Source organism: Lampris incognitus, chromosome 6 (assembly GCF_029633865.1).
Source record: "Lampris incognitus isolate fLamInc1 chromosome 6, fLamInc1.hap2, whole genome shotgun sequence".
In the NCBI taxonomy this organism is placed as follows: domain Eukaryota; kingdom Metazoa; phylum Chordata; class Actinopteri; order Lampriformes; family Lampridae; genus Lampris; species Lampris incognitus.
In genome coordinates this window covers 15,465,663-15,484,705 of record NC_079216.1, presented here as the reverse complement: position 1 = coordinate 15,484,705, position 19,043 = coordinate 15,465,663, and the positions used below count along the sequence as shown (strand labels likewise).

Below are 19,043 nucleotides of genomic sequence, written 5' to 3'. Positions count from 1 at the left end.
ATTAAACTGCGATAGCAGGGATTTAGAACTGCTCTCCCATCAATTCACCTGGCAAATGTCCACGCTCTGGCCAACAAGATGGACGAACTGCTACTCCTAAACGGAAAAAACTCAGACTTTTGCAGATCTGCCGCGTTGTGCCTCATTGAAACCTGGCTTAGTGAGCATATTACGGACAGTACATCTCATCTGCTGCAGTTCCAACCCCTCCGAGTGGACTGCGATACGAAGCTTTCGGAAAAAAAACGGGGTGATGGCATATGCTTCTACATAAACTAAGGTTGGTGTATGGATGTGACAGTGTTGAAGAAATCATGCAGCCCTCAACTAGAGACCTTTTTCAGTGACTGTAAACCATTCTATCCGCGGGAATTTTCATCATTTCTTCTGGTCTATATCCCACCCCAGGCCTGTGTTAAAGAGGCATTAAAACACCTGGCTGATCATATTCCAAAAATGGAGTGCAAATATCCAGTCAACCTACTCATTATCCTTGAGGATTTTAACAGAGCAAACCTCACCCATGGACTGCCAAAATACAGACAGCATGTTAAATGTCCCACCAGAGACAAAAACACTCTGGATCACTGCTACATAATATTAAAGGACGCCTAACGCTCTGTGCCCCCTGCAGCCCTTGGCCTCTCTGATAACTGTCTGATTAATCGTATCCCAACCTACAAGCAGAAACTAAAATCTGCAAAGCCTGTGGTTAAATCTGTGAGGAAATGGACCAATTAGTCAAAACTGGAGCTCCAGGCCTGCCTTGACGGCACTGACTGCCGTGTTTTTGAGGCTGCATCTACAGACCTGGACGAACTTACTGACACTGACATCTTACATCAGCTTTTGTGAGGACATGTGTGTGCCTACCTAAACCTTCTGTAGCTTTAACAACAATAAGCCCTGGTTCACAGCAAAACTCAGGCAGCTTCGTCAGGCCAAACAGGAAGCCTACAGGAGTGGAGATAGGATCCGGTATAACAAAGCCAGAAATACATTCACAAAGGAGATCACAGTGGCAAAAAGGTGCTACTCTGAAATGTTGAAAAACAGGTTTTCTGCCAACGACCCCTCATCAGCCTGGAGAGGTTTGAAAGACATTACCAACTACAGGAGACCATCCCCCCACACTGCAGGGAACCAACAACTTGCTGACAATCTATAATTGGGCTTTACTGCAGGTTTGAAAAACAAACTTTCGTACCCCTCCCCCTCTTCGGCCACAATACACAACCAACTGCACTCCCTGTCAGCCACTCCCCCCTCCCCACCAAACCCTCACCCGCACTCAGGATCTGTGTTGAGGATGTGCACCAGCTCTTCCAGAGACAGAAGACCAGAAAGGCACCGGTCCAAAATGGCATGTCACCCTCCGGTCTTAAAAGTCTGTGCTGACCAGCTGGCCCCCACTTTCACACTTATCTTGAACAGATCACTGGAGCTATGTGATGTCCCCTCTTGCTTCAAGAGCTCCACCTATCACCCGGGTCCCCAATAAACCCTGTATCACAGGATTTAATTACTACAGGCCCATTGCCATAACGCCTGTGGTCATGATATCCTTCGAGAGACTGATGTTGGCCCACCTGAAGGAAATCACAGGACCCCTGCATGACCCCCTGCAGTTTGCCTGCTGAGCAAGGGTCAGTGGATGGTGCAGTCAACATGGGATTGCACTACATCTTCCAACACATCGATTCCCCGGGAACATACGCAAGGGTTCTGTTTGTGGACTTCAGCTCAGTGTTCAACACCATCGTCCCAGATATCCTCCACTCCAAACTCTCCAAACTCACCCAGTTTACTGTACCAGCCCCCCATCTGCCAATGGATTAAAAACTTCCTGACAGTCCAGAGGCAACTGGTAAGGCTGGGGAAAATCATATCCAGTACTTAGACAATCAGCACTGGTGCCCCCCAGGGATGTGTGCTCTCCCCTCTAACCTTTCTCCCTCTACACAAATGACTGCACTTCAGGTGACCAGTCTGTAAAATTCCTGAAGTTTGCAGATGACACAACCATCATTGGCCTTATCCGGGTTGGCGATGAGTCTGCATAGAGATGAGAGGTTGATCAGCTGGCCCTCTGGTGCAGCCATAACAACCTGGAGCTGAACACGCTCAAAGCAGTGGAGATGACAGTGGACTTCTGGTGGAGTCCCCTAACAATGCCCCCTCCTCACCATCCTCAACAGCATGCGGTGTCTATGGTGAAAACTTACAGATTTCTGGGTTCCACAATCTCCCAGGGCCTAAGTTGGGCATCCAACATAGACGCAATCATCACAAAGGCCCAGCAGAGGATGTACCTTCTCCACCAACTCCAGAAATTCAACCTGCCTCAGGAACTGTTGATTCAGTTCTATGCTGCAATAATCCAGTCTGTCCTCTGCACATCAATCACTGTCTGGTTTGGTTCGGCCACCAAACAGGACAGGGACAGACTACAATGGACAGTTAAGTCCATAGAGAGAAAATCTTTGGTGCCAACCTGCCCTCCATTCAGGACTTATACACCTCCATACTCAGGAAACAGGCAGGCAACATCACTGCAGATCCATCACACCCTGGTCACAACCTGTTCCAACTCCTCCCCTCTGGCAGGCGTTACAGTGCACTGTACCCCAAAACAACCAGATGTAAAAAATTTCTTTCCGCAGGCTGCCATTCAAATTAACACTTAACACTGTCAATAAATCCAAACATTCTGTATATGCTGTACTGTACATTGTACATATACTGGTACGCACTGTCATGTCTGTCTACCTCAGCCATGTATGTAAGTAACCTGCTAACATCTATTTCAGCATCGCTGATATATTCTCTGCACCATTGCACCTTATTGCCTCTTATTTTTCCTATATAAGCCAATCCTTGTGTATCTGAAGATTGTTGTGTTGTAGTGTTGTTATTCTATGTTAAGTACACAGACAGCCACGAAACTGGAGTTAAATTCCATGTTCGCACAAACCTACATGGCCAATAAACATGATTAAGATTCTGATTTTTCCACATGATTTTGAGAAACTGGATGGATCATTTTGCAAAATCTAGCCAGGCTTGCATGTTTTTGTTTTTCGTGTGAAAAGGCTTCTGTCTTGCCACCCTACCCCATAGCCCAGACATGTGAAGAATATGAGAGATCGTCACGTAGAGAACAACCAGGACTTGCCAGAAATTCCTGCAGCTCCTTTGATGTTGCCGTAGGCCTCTTGGCAGCCCCCCTGACCAGAGCTCTCATCTTCTCATCAATTTTGGAGGGACATCCTGCTCTTGGTAATGTCACTGTTGTGCCATATTTCTGTACTTGTTGGTAATTGTCAATTGTAATCTATGGTATATCTCATGCCTTGGAAACTCTTTTGTACCCCTCTCCTGATCGATTTCTTTCAACAATGAGACTCTGTTCATGCTTTGTGAATGTGATGCTCTTTGTTTTTGTCTTTGTTTTTGTGTTGTCTTTGTTTTTTTGATGCTCTTTGTGGACCATGGCTTTTTTCCCCTTAAAATGTTTGCTTTTAACTTTATTTTTACACGTTGAAATTTCACATAAAGGCGAGGAAAGTTGATATGATTTATCTGGGTTTCATCCTTTTAAATCACAAAAGCCTGCCAGTTTAACAGGGTTGTGTAGACTTTTTATATCCACTGTGCAAGTTGGAGGACAGCCTCACCATCCACTGGACCTTTCTGCCAGCCCATTATGTAATTATCATCATCATCGTCACCATCCCGTGTGAATAGAGACACAGCTACCTTAGCAAAAGCAGCAGCTGTCATTTGAACTCTTCCCTCGTCGGAGGCATAGATCTTCAGGTCGTGGCGGTAGGTGCTGTGAAGGCGCAACAGACCACAACCTGGGAAACCGGCGTAGTCTCCTGGAATGGACATGGAGTTAACTGTCAAAATGAACTTTATCGGGTACATCTGTTGGATAACAGTGATCATGTCACAGGGGGAAAAGAAAAGGATATCACAGAAAGAAGAAAATTATATGTGTGTTGATTGTACCCAAATGTACCGAGGGTTATAAGTTTCCTTTATTAATCCCCTTGGGGAAACTCAGTTACTGCAAATTAACCCATGCTAGCTGTGACCTGTGTAGCTAGGAGCAGTGGGCTGTCGACTTCATGCTGCGCCCGGGGACCAACTCCAGTTCTTTTCTCATTGCTTTGCTCAGGGACACAGACAGGAGTATAAATCCTATCATGCATGATTCTTTGGATGGTGGGGGAAACCGGAGCACCCGGAGAAAACCCACGCAGTCACAGGGAGAACATGCAAACTCCACACAGAGGAGGACCTGGGATGACTCCCCCAAGGTTAGACAACCCCGGGGTTCAAACCCAGGACCTTCTTGCTGTGAGGCGACAGTACTAACCACTGGGCCACCGTGCTGCACGGGCTTACCAGGAATCTAGTCTTAAAGGCGATATAATCCAGCACCTGAGCTGATCAAACATCACTTTCAGTTCAAATGGGTTTTCCTCCCAATGGTTCAAACAGCTCTTAAATGAATGACTCTTCACTGTATTCACACAATGGTTAAGTTATTGTGCTGACTGAATGTTGTATAGAGGATGAAATGAAAGTGAGGTAACAGATGTTTTTGAGTAAAAAAACCCACCAAAATCACTAATGACCACTCCCTTGCTATTTAGATCAAGCTCTTCAGATCATCAAATCACTGCAAAAAGAGTTTCTAAAAACGTGCTGCATCTATGAATTCACATCAACACTTCATGTCAAATCACACCTCTACTTCATGCATTCTTCTTTGACTAATAGCCAAAGAGCTTGATGTGGAACCATGACGATATTATGATATCATGCGTTGTTTAATCGAGAAGCGGCCTTTCTGGATGCTTCCCAGTTAAGGTAAAAGCCCGGCCGAAGGAGACTAACTCTCGTCAAACAACTAAATTTCAGAAACCCATAAGAATATGCCAGTCAGATTAATGTGAGATGATTCAAGTTAGATTAGCAGCTCCACAATAGCTGCTCGAGTACATACAAGCAAGGTGACAGAGCACCAGACCTCCAGAGAAAATACATCGACAAAGCCACATAACAATTCACAGCAGCTTTAAGGAAAAAAAATAAACTCATGACCAGACAAAAATGAAACAAAATCAAGATGAACCGAGAAGAGCCATAAATGGGGGGGGGTTAGTGAATGGGAGGACAGGTGAGGAGAACGAGGCAGGATGAGAATTAGGAATGGACATGGAAGAGTGGCGAGCTCTAGGAAACTCTTCTCTTACCACAGTCAATAGGGGACTCACAGCCAAGGGACTGGCGGTTACCGGCTAGTAGTTTACATTGTGCAACGAGAGGTGAGAAGAGAAGAGCACAGTTAATAGGAAAAAAAAAACCTACAGGAAAAGGTAGTCTGAAAAAACCAAGGCTGATATAAGAAATTGGCCTTAAAAAAAAAAAGAAGCAAGAGGGAATGTATTATATCTAATAACTGCTTGCGTCACATGCACTACATAAGGCATTAAGGATCAATCCAAGAAGGGGAAGTGTACATATTTAATATGAATAATACATACAGGTACAAGCCAACTGATGACTTTACCCTCTTTACAGAATGCCATGAAATGTCATTCCTCCAAGAATATTACTGGCATTTGACAATGCCAAACAGGAAGGCAAAGTGGTTAGAGAAACCATATTGCAACCTCAGAGTCATGAGTTCAATGCCTGACTGCTGTCAGTTTCGGTCATCAGCTATGTTTTCTGCCCTTAAGAAAAACTCACAACAGTGTAAGTGTGCCACCCTTGGACAAGAGCCCCTTCAAATAAATGTTAAAATGGAAATGTGAAATGTGCAAAATTGTGCAACAGGCATCAAGATGATCATTCATCCGTGTGGTGAAGCCTTACTGTTGGCTGTGAACGACTGCACTTTATATTAGCAGTGAAATACTGTGCATCCTTGCACCATCTGTTAAAATCTTACACAAAAAGCTGTGTGAACGATGGAAAAAAAATGTTGGCTACAGAGAGCTTGAAAATCTGGCTTGTCCACATCGCCTTCAACAAGGCGCTGCTACGATGCACACACACTAAACTGACCTCAACCAAACAATCCCTTTCTCCATGTGTTTACACTGAATGAACTGACAAGCTGGAAATATGACTAGCAAAAGTGTGTGTGTGTGTGTGTGTGTGTGTGTGTGTGTGTGTGTGTGTGTGTGTGTGTGTGTGTGTATGTGTGTGTGTGTATTTATGTTTGGATGTGCCCACAGGCATGTGATTTCCTGTGTATGTTCACTTGTGTGTCTGCTTTTTTTGTGTTTCGCATACTTGCAGGCTTGAGTGGCCCTAAATATGTGTGTGTGTGTGTGTGTGTGTGTGTGTGTGTGTGTGTGTGTGTGTGTTGTGTCATTTTCCAGGGAATACCTTGTCCCCCGGGGTACATGCAGCGGAAGGCCCTGCCCAGCTCCTCTGCCTGGACCCTGCCTGCTGGCGTCAGCTCCCCTCCCCACTTCAGCACCAGCAGCAGAGAGGGACCCTCCCTCTGGGAGTCTGGGGGGGGTGAAAAGGTTACTTTCACCAAGTAATCTCTTACAAATTGCTATCTATCAGAAGGGAACCAGGGGAACCAGTAACATTATCCATAGGAATATTCAATATTCAGAATGCAGTAATTTTAACTAGTTTACTTTTAAGTTGAATTGAGTATGGATGTCAGGCAAAAATCTTTACAATATTACAGAGCTCTACACATTGAAAAACACACACATACACTATATATATATATATATATATACATCGATGTAGGAAAAAAAACTTTTAATACATAGCAGTACAAGCTATATTTTATGCTGCTAATGAGTAATCATAAGTATGCCATAAGTAATCATTAATGCCATATGTAATCATCAGCTGTCAATCAGCTGATGATTACTTATGGCATGAAACAGGTTTGTACTGTCTCATAAAGAATTTACTTGACTCACTGGATTTTATATATATATATTATAATATATATATATGAAGATGTAGGGAAAAAAAAGTAATACATAGCAGAACAAGCTTGCTTCATGTGTCACGCACAAACAAGATTGTTCTGCTATGTATTAAAGTTTGTTTTCCTACATCAATCTTAATATTTTGCTCCTCATTTGTTGAGCACTTTTATCAAAACCATTGATGGTTTCCAGAATTTATTTATTTATATATATATGGTGAATGTACAAATTTTAACTCCAATAATGCTACTGTCATGAATTAACAATAAATATAAATAACTATTCCAAGAAACTCCAACTCTTGAAACTTTTTTTATCCTAACTTGAACTTAAAAAAACTGTTCTTTATAATCAGTTTTGTTAATAATCTCCAGACCAACAAGAGAAGCACTCACCAGAGAATGGTACATGATAGTACAAAACAATGGCTAGGAATAACTAAAAGGAAAAATCTATGTAATGGAAATTCTCACTTATATCATACGACTACAGAGGACACAACTCGAGAAGAAATGGAAAAATGTGATATCTAATGAAGTCAGTTGAAGGACACCAACAAAGCCAATGTTACTGTGTGACCTTGTAAAACGATGTGAAGTGTACGTGTTTTGGAAACTAGTTGACCTTCTCTGTTACAAACTTGCTCATGTTCTGTGCAAACGCTGAAAAAAGCTATACAAATTTGGAGTAAAACAAAAAAAAAAGTACCTTCCTCTTCGCTGGAGGCTTTGAGTTGGCCATTGGGCAGGTAAGTAAGCTGAACTTTCCTGTTGATACCTGAGAAGTGGCCATACCTGGTGGGAAAGAAAACACACACACACAAAACCAAACACACACAAGACACAAACACACAATTGGAAATATAAATAGATACACATACTCACGCAGACACACACATATAAACATACATACACACAAATGAAAACAGTTCATGTATCCACTCTAATTTCAAGTCATACATTTCAGTACACACGCAGTTGACAGGATATCAGAATTCCATCCCAATGAAAACTGTAAAACGGAATGGAACTTGGCACAACCTCTACAGATACCACACACTAATTATACACACTCAAGAGGAAGTTTCCAGTTTCACACAGCCAAATACTTATTGGTGGGTGGTTTGAAAATAATTCAGTCAGTCAGTGCTTTGAAGTTAAAGTGGCTGTAGACAACTTTTTTGCTTTAACATTATGAAGTAAATGTTGACTGCACAGTGTAATGGCTATAGATTAATGACACCATCGGTGTTTAGATTGGTTGCCTATGAGCCTTGCTTTCAGGCTTACAGGGAACCAAATTATGTCTGCCACCGGGTACGATCTCACAGGAAAATGAAGGCTCAATTTACAGCACAAAGAAAGTGTGTCAACCATTGCGCAACCAAAATAGGAAGAGGATAGCACTCGCTACTGCTACTGTACTCCAGTAACGGAAATGGCAGATGGTGGAACAACCGATGTGACAGTCAGAGCATGAAGAATGTTGCAGTCTACCCAGCAAGAGAAAAAGAACCCAGTTGGCGGAAAAGGCAAAGAAGGTGAAGACGGAGAGTGATAGAAAAAGAGGAACAACAAGAGTGAACCTCGGACAGGCATTCACCTGATGGAGCTACCTCTGGTGTTGTATCAAACTGTGTTTCCCTGTCAAGATCTGTTTCCCTCCTAGCCAGACAAAAGCATTTGCATGGAGACAGGTTAGCTATCAGTTACAATTAGGTTAAAGTAAGCATTAGGTTAGGTTTAGGATTAGGCTGAATTTAGGTTAAGCTTAGGGTTAGGCTGAACTTAAATTAAGCTTTGGGTTAGGCTGAATTTAGGTTAAGCTTATGGTTAGGCTGAATTTAGGCTAAGGTTAGGGTTAGGCTGGATTTATGTTAAGCTTAGGGTTAGGCTGAATTTAGGATACGCTTTGGGTTAGCCTGAATTTAGATTACGTTTAGGGTTAGGCTGACCTTAGGTTAAATTTAGGGGTAGGTTGAAATTAGGTTAAGGTTAGGGTTAGGTTGAACTTGGGTTAAGGTTAGGTTGAACTTAGGTTAAGGTTAAGGTTAGGTTGAACTTGGTTTAAGGTTAGGTTAGGTTAAGGTTAATCAAGCCTCCTGGTGTTGTACTCTGGCTAGGAGGAAACAGATCTCGACGGGAAAACAGAGTTCGACACAACACCAAGACTTGACAGGGTTCCAAACTGACATTCAGTTGGCATTCTTTCTACTGGATCATTAAGTAACACAAGCCACCTACCTATTAATACTACCAGATGTTTTACTCTGCCTTTATCATAGCACTGAGATTAGAGTTTCTAGTTCAGATTTTTTGGTTGTTTCTTGCTTTGGACAGTAGCCAGGCAGCTAATCAACAGAAAGTGATCCAGTTGTGTTTGTGACAGTGGCGCAAACAATAAAACACATGGAAACGCAAGGGGGGAAGTTGAAAAGTTGTCTACAGCTGCTTTAAGCCAAGTTAACAATATTTCAATATTTCTCTGTGTATGTTTTCAGTATTAGCGTGTGTGTGTATATGTGTGTATGTATGTATGTATGTATGTATGTATGTATGTATGTATGTATGTGTGTGTGTGTGCTTTTAATACCCTGTGTTCTCTTCATGCCAGTGACAGACATTTGACTGTTATCAGGTTGGTGAGCAGTGAAAGTCATCACCAATGATAACCCACTCGAGATTGTTAGGGTCGCACTCCCAACACACAGACACACAGCAATATACAGACAAACACACAATAACACCCTCCAGTTGTCCGGTGTGGTGTGCTATAGTCGGCAGAATTTGGCACATCCAGCAGACTAATGGCTGCATAGTGTTCTGTAATTGGGCACACGGCTGATCGGACACCACAAGGGGCATATGATGAAGGTCCCCAAGTTATGATTACGAGCTTTGAAAGGGTGCCATTACTATCCTTTTCAGCGGTCCTATTTGCCCTCTGCTGATGTTCTGGCCTTGATTTAAAAAATAAAAAGGCAAAACAAAACCCATTAACAAAGGCTTAAACCAAATTGGAATGTGAGGTTATTCTTGCCATTTTATTTTAATGTATTTGATGGATCACTGAAAATCAAAGAAAAAAACTTTTAGTTACTTTCTTGTAAATGTTTAAACTTAGTACTTTACTGAATGAACATAAAACAAGCCATTGAAGCAGACTCTTACTCTTTTTAGATGTGATGGGGGGCGCAACCTCTCTAAATTGTTTGAATGCAACAAAAAATATATGCTGCTGTACGAAATTAAGGATTTTGCGCTTTTTTATTATAATCCTTGTTGGTAATAAAATTTACAAAACATTTTTCCCGCTCCTCCGCCGCTATTCTCGCTTATCCTCTCCCTCACATTCTATCTATTCTACTTGGTATTGCCCATTCAGTTTTATTTTTAAGGTAGGACTTCACAGAACAGCATCAACAGAGAAGCAAGTAAGACGTGCTCTATCACCTTTAACATGCTCAAACAACTTTCGTTTATCAGATGTAACCATTTGGACCAAACCTGACATTTCTATGCAGTTTCCCTAGGGTTGCCATAACATGTCCTCTACCATGGGGATAAATAGTGAGGAGGTGAAGGTGGCGAGTATTGGGCTAGATGTCCTACTTTCTAAAAGGAATGCGAAGCGGTGCGGAGGCCTCTCGCTTCCTGTTGTAGTGATCGCTGCGGGTCCATCAGGACCTTAGCATATGGCCGCTCCTATATGCAACTGTGTCCACAGCAGCACCCTCTCGTGGTACCTCCCGTTTTCACGAAGTCTGCTGTGGGGGAGACCGGGTTCCCGGCGGTATAACCAGGTGGGTCGATTGGACTCATTAGCCTTGGTTGGCAGCCAATCTAGGAGAAGGACACAACTCTGATTTCAAGCCCGGGTAGATGAAGCTCGCTAGCCTTGTCAGGCAGTCCATCTAGGAGAAGGATAACTCTGACTTAAAACCTCCGCTGCCTTGTGGGTATACTCGTCTACAGGAAAAGCTTCGGGAAGAAACCCTGAGGAAAAATCTGCATCCGTCTCCATTGCCAGTCGTCTCGCTTAGTCTGGCCACTGGTAGTAGGTGGTCTCGGACAAGAGAGTGGGGTTGATGATGCGCAACTCTTCCTCACTTTAATCATCGCGCAAGTCATCTGTCATCCATCACATGATGACTAGATTGTCCTCGTCGCTGCGATGCATGCATAGAGTAGAGAGAGAAATAGTGAGGTTACTACACCCCGCATTAAAACTCAAACTGAACACTAACATAAAGTGAATAGATTTTTTTCCCCCAATTTTATCTGGTCAATTACCCCACCCTTCCGAGCCATCCTGGTCGCTGCTCCACCCCCTCTGCCAATCCAGGGAGGGCTGCAGACTACCACACTCCTCCTCTAATACATGAGTCACCAGCCGCTTCTTTTCACCCGACAGTGAGGTGTTTCGCCAGGGAGGACGCAGCGCGTGGGAGGATCTGACCAGAGGAGGCGCTAGTGCAGCGACCAGGACATATACCCACATCCGGCTTCCCACCCGCAGACACGGCCAACTGTGTCTGTAGGGATGCCCGAACAAGCCGGAGGCAACATGGGGATTCGAACCAGAGATCCCCTTGTTGGTAGGCAACGGAATAGACTGCCACGCAACCCGGATGCAGTGACTAGATAGATTGAAATCTCTCCTGGATATTTTACTACCTGGACAACTGAAATGAATCAACATGTACTATGGAATTTTTCTTCTTTTCTTTTTAAAACGTAATTTTCGGCATTTTTAGCCATGCAACAAAGGTCCCAAGCCGGACACGATCCCGGAACGTCACGATAAGGCCTGAGTCTTCGACCAGCACTCTACCAGATGAGCCGGGGCACCCAAACCAATCACCTGTTTGATAAAAGTTTTCAAGTGTTTCTGATGTGTCGCTTTGCTTTCTCAGGTTGTTGGTTAGTTAGCAAGCCAATGAGTCATACCAGCTAACTCTACCTCTGCTGAACTGGTGCAAAAGAATCAGTTTTATAATGGCAGCGTTAACTGTCTACCAAGTCCAGGAGGTGACATGGCAAAATTGTTTTATAAAGCGCGTGTACATTTTATAACACACACGCACGTTAAAATGAATTTTCCCTTTAATTTTCTCAAAAACTGTACAGTAAAATAAATCCAACTCTAAATTGTCAAGCTGACTTTCCCTGTATAGTAATGTAAAGTGAAACTAATTACAATTTTATATGGTCATAGTTAGGAACATTTTAAGCACTTACATTGTGCTTCTCAGCAAACCTATTATGAAAATGGTTTTATGAAATTAGGACTTATGTCACATATTCAGAAAAACCTATTTAATATATGTGTATTATGATGTCAGTTTAATTTAGTATATAAAATGTGAAAAAGGATTGCTGAATTGCGATTCTCTCGTCTTTTTTGGCTGCTCCAAGCACCTGTGCACTTGACTGCACTGGTGGCGTGCATTTTAGTCAAGCATGGGTGCGACTTACTAAAGTGTGTGTGCGCTTTAGTAAGTCGCACATGCGAGTTATAAAATGCACAGACGCTTTATAAAAAAAATAACATCCATGTCACCTCCCGGGTTCTGTAAGTGTTCAATCAGGATATTATGGAATAATATGTAATGTTAACTACTAAATTGAAAATGTACAGAATTTACTAGGCCTACCTCCAGTTATGAACTTCAGACAAGTATCCCCAATGGGTCTGTTCACAATAAAGTCACACAACAGTTGTGCTTCACATATATGAGTCTGTGGATTTTTCCCTGTTGACCCAGCATCAACTCAAACATGATATCAGTCCAGCTCCAAAATGTGGACCTTTAAAAAGTCTGCCTTTTCACTGGTGCCACTGGTTTTTTAATAGCTTATGACAGGCTAGATGGAAACTGCAATATTTGATCAATAACGGCAGCTGTGTTTTGTAATGAACTAGTCTGGACTGGCGAGTCACCCCCCTTCCCTTAAGCATAACCTGTTAGATGACTTCATAAATGCCCCAGTGATGCAGTGGACAAATTCGCTAGAATCCCAACGCAAAGGTTCATAGTTCAAGACTCAGTGTTGCCTCTTTTGACTATGCATCACAGGGGACATAACTGGCAATGCTCCTGGGTGGGGAGCCGGTGGGTAATGTTTTCCACTATTCTAATCAGGGACTCCTACCGGTTGGTGCAGTGCCCATACATCTATGGGGGGGGGGGGTGTAGCAAAAGCCCTTGCAAGTGTACTGTTAACCTGGTGAAGCCTGCAGGTACACAGAAGCACTTGGTGATTCAGTGTGTATCAGAGGACACACATGGACATCGACACACTCCCCAACCACAGTAGGAGTTGTGCAATGGCAGGACATAGTAGGACAGGGAACTGGACATACCAAATTGGAAGGAAAAGGGGGGGGGGATACATATGTAACACCCACCTGCTAACAGCTACTAGTTATATTGTGATTCAGTAAAGGTGAAATATTACATACAGAACCTTTAACTTGCTCTCAAGTAAAGTGAATTGTATTTCAATGTGCCAAATATGCTGTATCGATGAAGTTTAACTTCTTGATTGACTGATTGATTGATTGATTGCATGTGGAAAAGGAGGACAGAGACTTAGAGGGCAAGAGTCAGTTGATATGCAGTCGGGATGACATGCAGAAAAAAAAGTTACACAGCACACTACTAACCACACAGAAATCTAGACTGGGCACCAAGGCCCTTTTTGCTGTGTGTATGACCAGTTATTGTTAATGGGGAAAAGTGGATGACTGTTAATGGTGAAGAAATACTCAGTGTACAAAACATTAGGAATCCCATCCAATTCACGAGTATGACCCGAGCTATGGCTCACCCTTTTGAGGCCCAATAAATAAATACATAAATGAATAAAATGAGTGACATCATCATCAATTTATCTCCGCCCCTTCACTGACATCTCCCTTTAATGAGTGAAGCAATTTTGACAGGCTAATTAATTACTCTTGACGGGACCAATCCACAAAAAGGGCAGGTGTAATGATTTGTACACTCAGCTGCAGGTGGAAGAAGGGAGAGAAGGGGGGGGGAGAAACCTCGTCCGTTAAAAAGGAAAAGGGAGTGGGTGCGTACTGAGTATCACTCAAACTGGATTCCCTTTTGGAGAAAAAAAGAGAGGATGGGAAGAATGGGAGACAGAGAGAGGGGCAGAGGGGAAGGAAAGAGAGGGCAAAAGAAGGAAAATTAAAAAAGGGTTAGAGACACAGGAGAGATGGAGCGGTTCCCATGAACGTGTGTCTGGGTGTGAGAGTGAAAACATAATGACTGAACCGCTGTAGAGAGTAGTGAGATAGGGCTAGTCTTACCCCAGGCCTTGCAGACTGAGGGCAGGACTACAAATGAATGACGGCACCAAGCAGAATGATGTGATGATGATGATGACAATAAAGATGTCTGACTGAAACTCTCTCTGCATGCATGCAAGAGTGTGTCAATTTTAACTTCCTTAACAAAACTATGACAGAAATGGGATCACAAATACACTACCGTTCAAAAGTTTGGGATCACCCAAACAATTTCGTGTTTTCCATGAAAAGTCACACTTATTCACCACCATATGTTGTGAAATGAATAGAAAATAGAGTCAAGACATTGACAAGGTTAGAAATAATGATTTTTATTTGAAATAAGATTTTTTTTACATCAAACTTTGCTTTCGTTAAAGAATCCTCCATTTGCAGCAATTACAGCATTGCAGACCTTTGGCATTCTAGCTGTTAATTTGTTGAGGTAATCTGGAGAAATTGCACCCCACGCTTCCAGAAGCAGCTCCCACAAGTTGGATTGGTTGGATGGGCACTTCTTTGAGCAGATTGAGTTTCTGGAGCATCACATTTGTGGGGTCAATTAAACGCTCAAAATGGCCAGAAAAAGAGAACTTTCATCTGAAACTCGACAGTCTATTCTTGTTCTTAGAAATGAAGGCTATTCCATGCGAGAAATTGCTAAGAAATTGAAGATTTCCTACACCGGTGTGTACTACTCCCTTCAGAGGACAGCACAAACAGGCTCTAACAGGTACTATTTAATGAAGATGCCAGTTGGGGACCTGTGAGGCGTCTGTTTCTCAAACTAGAGACTCTAATGTACTTATCTTCTTGCTCAGTTGTGCAACGCGGCCTCCCACTTCTTTTTCTACTCTGGTTAGAGCCTGTTTGTGCTGTCCTCTGAAGGGAGTAGTACACACCGGTGTAGGAAATCTTCAATTTCTTAGCAATTTCTCGCATGGAATAGCCTTCATTTCTAAGAACAAGAATAGACTGTCGAGTTTCAGATGAAAGTTCTCTTTTTCTGGCCATTTTGAGCGTTTAATTGACCCCACAAATGTGATGCTCCAGAAACTCAATCTGCTCAAAGAAGTGCCCATCCAACCAATCCAACTTGTGGGAGCTGCTTCTGGAAGCGTGGGGTGCAATTTCTCCAGATTACCTCAACAAATTAACAGCTAGAATGCCAAAGGTCTGCAATGCTGTAATTGCTGCAAATGGAGGATTCTTTGAGGAAAGCAAAGTTTGATGTAAAAAAAATCTTATTTCAAATACAAATCATTATTTCTAACCTTGTCAATGTCTTGACTCTATTTTCTATTCATTTCACAACATATGGTGGTGAATAAGTGTGACTTTTCATGGAAAACACAAAATTGTTTGGGTGATCCCAAACTTTTGAACGGTAGTGTAAACCCAAACTCACCTCTGCAATGAGATTAACATCTCCTCAGGGTTTTTGTTTACAAAAGGTAAATTCTGACTTATTTTCTTATTTTGTTGTGGAAAAAAAAACGGTTGATGACATTTACCATCATGTTTTGTTGACTAGATTAACACCGGTGTGTGTGTGTGTGTGTGAGAGAGTGAGTGTGTGTAATTGTGCTCACATCTCCAGCACAGTCTTCAGTTGCTCCAGTTTTGATTTCTTTTCCTCTATCTCACAGTCATTATGCTGACCCACGTCAACCAGCAGCAGACGGGCTATATCCAGAACTTCCTGGACACAAAGAGTCAAAAGTTAACCTCCATCGCAGTAATCTTGTTAATTTTCTCGTCCATGCTCGATGGACTCCATCTGAGATTTTCTGTTACTGACTGGTACACACAGACAGTTACAGAGTAGTTGCATTTAAACTTTTTCTTGCATGTGTGATGCCTCTGTGGACGAAAGAACTTGGACACGTAAGCACTCTGGACTGCACACCTGTGTCAAGCGTTTAATCAGTATTGGCACAAATTTCCCTGACCTATCACAGAAAATGTGAATATTATCAAATTTGCAAAGAATTGTGGAGATTTCACACAGGATTGATGTCTTTCGTTGAAATTAAGCCATATATTTCAATTGTTCACTAAACATACGTATTTAAAGTGTAAATTCTCCCCCAGGTCTGAGCCTAACTCCACCCACTGCATAACTTTGAAAAAATGATAAAAAGTGGGCAAGGGCCTGAGCGGGGGGGCTGAGGCAGGAGTAGCTGGGCAGATCCATGAGAAAGGCCCGGCGTGTCCAGAGTTGCCCCCACACACTGCCATGGTCCCCTCCACCAGCCCACCTTCAGGAACAGCATCAAGACACCTCCCTGCAAAGACACCCCGACCGCCGCGATGCGATTGCACCCCAGACGGAAGGGGGAGGTGGGTCATCCACCTCTGATAAGAGGGCGTTAGCATTATTTTATTTATTTATTTATTTCATGAAGTAGATAAGTCCCAACCAGTTGACTCTAGGTTAGCACTGGACTTGCAGAGTTCAGGGCTGATTTAAAACAGCAGATGGCATGTTGAGCATTTTCAACCCAATGTCGATTTTTATAAATTTGCTAAGAAATGTCAATATTAACACCAACACTGATGTCTTTCATCACCGTGCAGTCATATCATTTAGCTTACAGCTAAAAAAAACACATTTATGTGTTGAGTACCTCTTTAAGTATGCAGTTACTTTTTACAGGTAGCACTGAGGACGTTTGTTTTCGCTTTTTGCATTCTATATAGGCAAAAACATTGTCTAAATTCTTTTTACTTCACTTACCTACCAAACGTATTCCATTTTATAATTTTAAGTTATGTCCTATAGGGGTTTCACAGAATAGTCAGCTAGTCGACTATCAAAACCCTTAGTCGACACTGCATAGTTGTAGACTAATTGTTCATCTGTGGTTTACACACTGTGCAGTAATAAAGCAATGGCAATGCATCTATATCAGATATCCAGCTGGGGGCGCTGTGGGTGGACGTAACTTTTGTTGTTTGTTTGAACAATCATTTTCTATGCTATGCCATGTTAAATAAACAGAACTTAAGGTTTTTAGAGAAGGAAAGACTCCCGCTGTCTCCCGCTGTCTTTCAGTTTAACGTGTGACCGTGTTAACCGGTGACTTTAGTGATGGCAGCTGTGGAAAACACGAACAGAACACGTAGTGTCCCCTTAAAAGCCTTTAATTTTACTTTAATCAACTTTAAATACACATGCGTCTGTGTTTAATCTCTACGCTAACCATTTACCTAAGTTAAATTGTGCTCAGCAAGACCCACTCAATGTAATGTTTCTTATACTGTGGGAAACAAATCACAGCTAGCTGTGCAGTTGTATTTTATACTGTTAGCCTCAATCTGAAAGTGGCCCATATTCAGTTATTTAACCTGTAAGGCTATGATGTCAAATTCCTCATTAGACTTTCCCTACATTAAAAGTAACTTGGCAACGCCATTCAATTTACACTATATAGGACAAAAAGGACCAGAAGAATATATACTGTATTGAACATTCATAAGATAATTTAAGGCTTTTAAAAACAGCTGCCGTCACCATGACAACCACTGACACAGTCAGCAGAACATGATCACTAGTTCAACTGAAACACCTGCAAGAAGGCAGTCGCGTTGTTACTGCAGTCAAACAATATCTCCAGCTCAAACAGCCGGTCTAGTCCGATCAGATTGTAGCTCATTAATAAACAGCATCACAGAGCCAATCGAGGACTCGGCTATTTCATCGACCCCCAGATTGGTCCCGCCTACATTAGTTAACCCTTTAATGGTTGTACTGGAGACCGTTTGACAAGAATTGATTGTTGTTATTGGTGAAAGAAATATGATATATCTCCCGTGATTTATCGACCACTCGACAACTTTTTGGGAGTACTTGATGACTACTACAATGCAGCATTCATTAATGCCCATATGTCCTATGCAAAAAACAAAAGAAAAGTACGATATCTCACCAAGTCAAATTCCTCACATGAGCAATCTTACCTGGATTCCAATTCTGCAAGAATGTTATCAAATCAGTGATATAGTCTGTTTTGTGTAGTGTGTGTACCAATACCTAATTATTTCATTATTAGTAGACTAAAGATGTTCAATGAATTCAGTAAAATGCTGTGGATATTTGATAACATAATCCAAATAACTTACAGGACTCAATAAACACAACGGTTACCTAGTAAGAGTGAAATTGTTGATTTTTGTTAAGGGTCTATCACTATCTGCCAAATTATCATTAAGTAGATTAAGTCAAAGAGCAGTATTAAAGAGAGAAGGAGCAGGATGTGATAGACAGAGAAACAAGTTTTAACTGAACTGACCTGTAGCTGTTTTGGCTTCTTCAGCTTAAGTTTCCCTGACTTGTAGCCACCATATTTCTCAAACAACTCAAAGAACCTGGACACAACACAGATATAGGGTCAGTTTAGTAACATGGGGGTTAAGTGGGACCCATCAATGAAGGTAAATATTTACATCAACACATTTCAAAAATATCATTCTGGTACACTGAACCATCTTCACAAATCTAAATCAGTTTCTAAATAGGCATTTCTTGAGCTCCAAGATAGTTGAAATACAGATGGAGAAAAAGGGGGAGCATCTCATTTCTAGCTAGACAGTCCTTGTATTTTGCATATGCATTTAAATATCTAAACTACTTCAGATGCCATTGCCAGATGTTTTATCATCTAGTAAATAGAAAACGTCCCCCTTCCGATTTAAAAAAACAAAAGGAAAAACATTATTATCAAACAAAATTAATATTTGAATATTTTTCCCAGG

At 42.0% G+C, this 19,043-nt stretch overlaps 1 protein-coding gene across 1 annotated transcript in view; it reads right to left on the bottom strand.

Annotated features, from left to right (window-relative positions):
- ppip5k1b (diphosphoinositol pentakisphosphate kinase 1b) overlaps positions 1–19,043 on the bottom strand; it is a 78,055-nt gene that overhangs the window by 42,901 nt on the left and 16,111 nt on the right. Inside the window, exons 11-15 of the mRNA XM_056282589.1 lie at positions 18,581–18,656; positions 15,878–15,987; positions 7,692–7,777; positions 6,412–6,537; positions 3,760–3,881 (exon numbers count right to left, since the gene is read on the bottom strand). Of these exons, the coding sequence (XP_056138564.1) occupies positions 3,760–3,881; positions 6,412–6,537; positions 7,692–7,777; positions 15,878–15,987; positions 18,581–18,656 (520 nt within the window). The remainder of the gene's footprint in view (positions 1–3,759; positions 3,882–6,411; positions 6,538–7,691; positions 7,778–15,877; positions 15,988–18,580; positions 18,657–19,043) is intronic.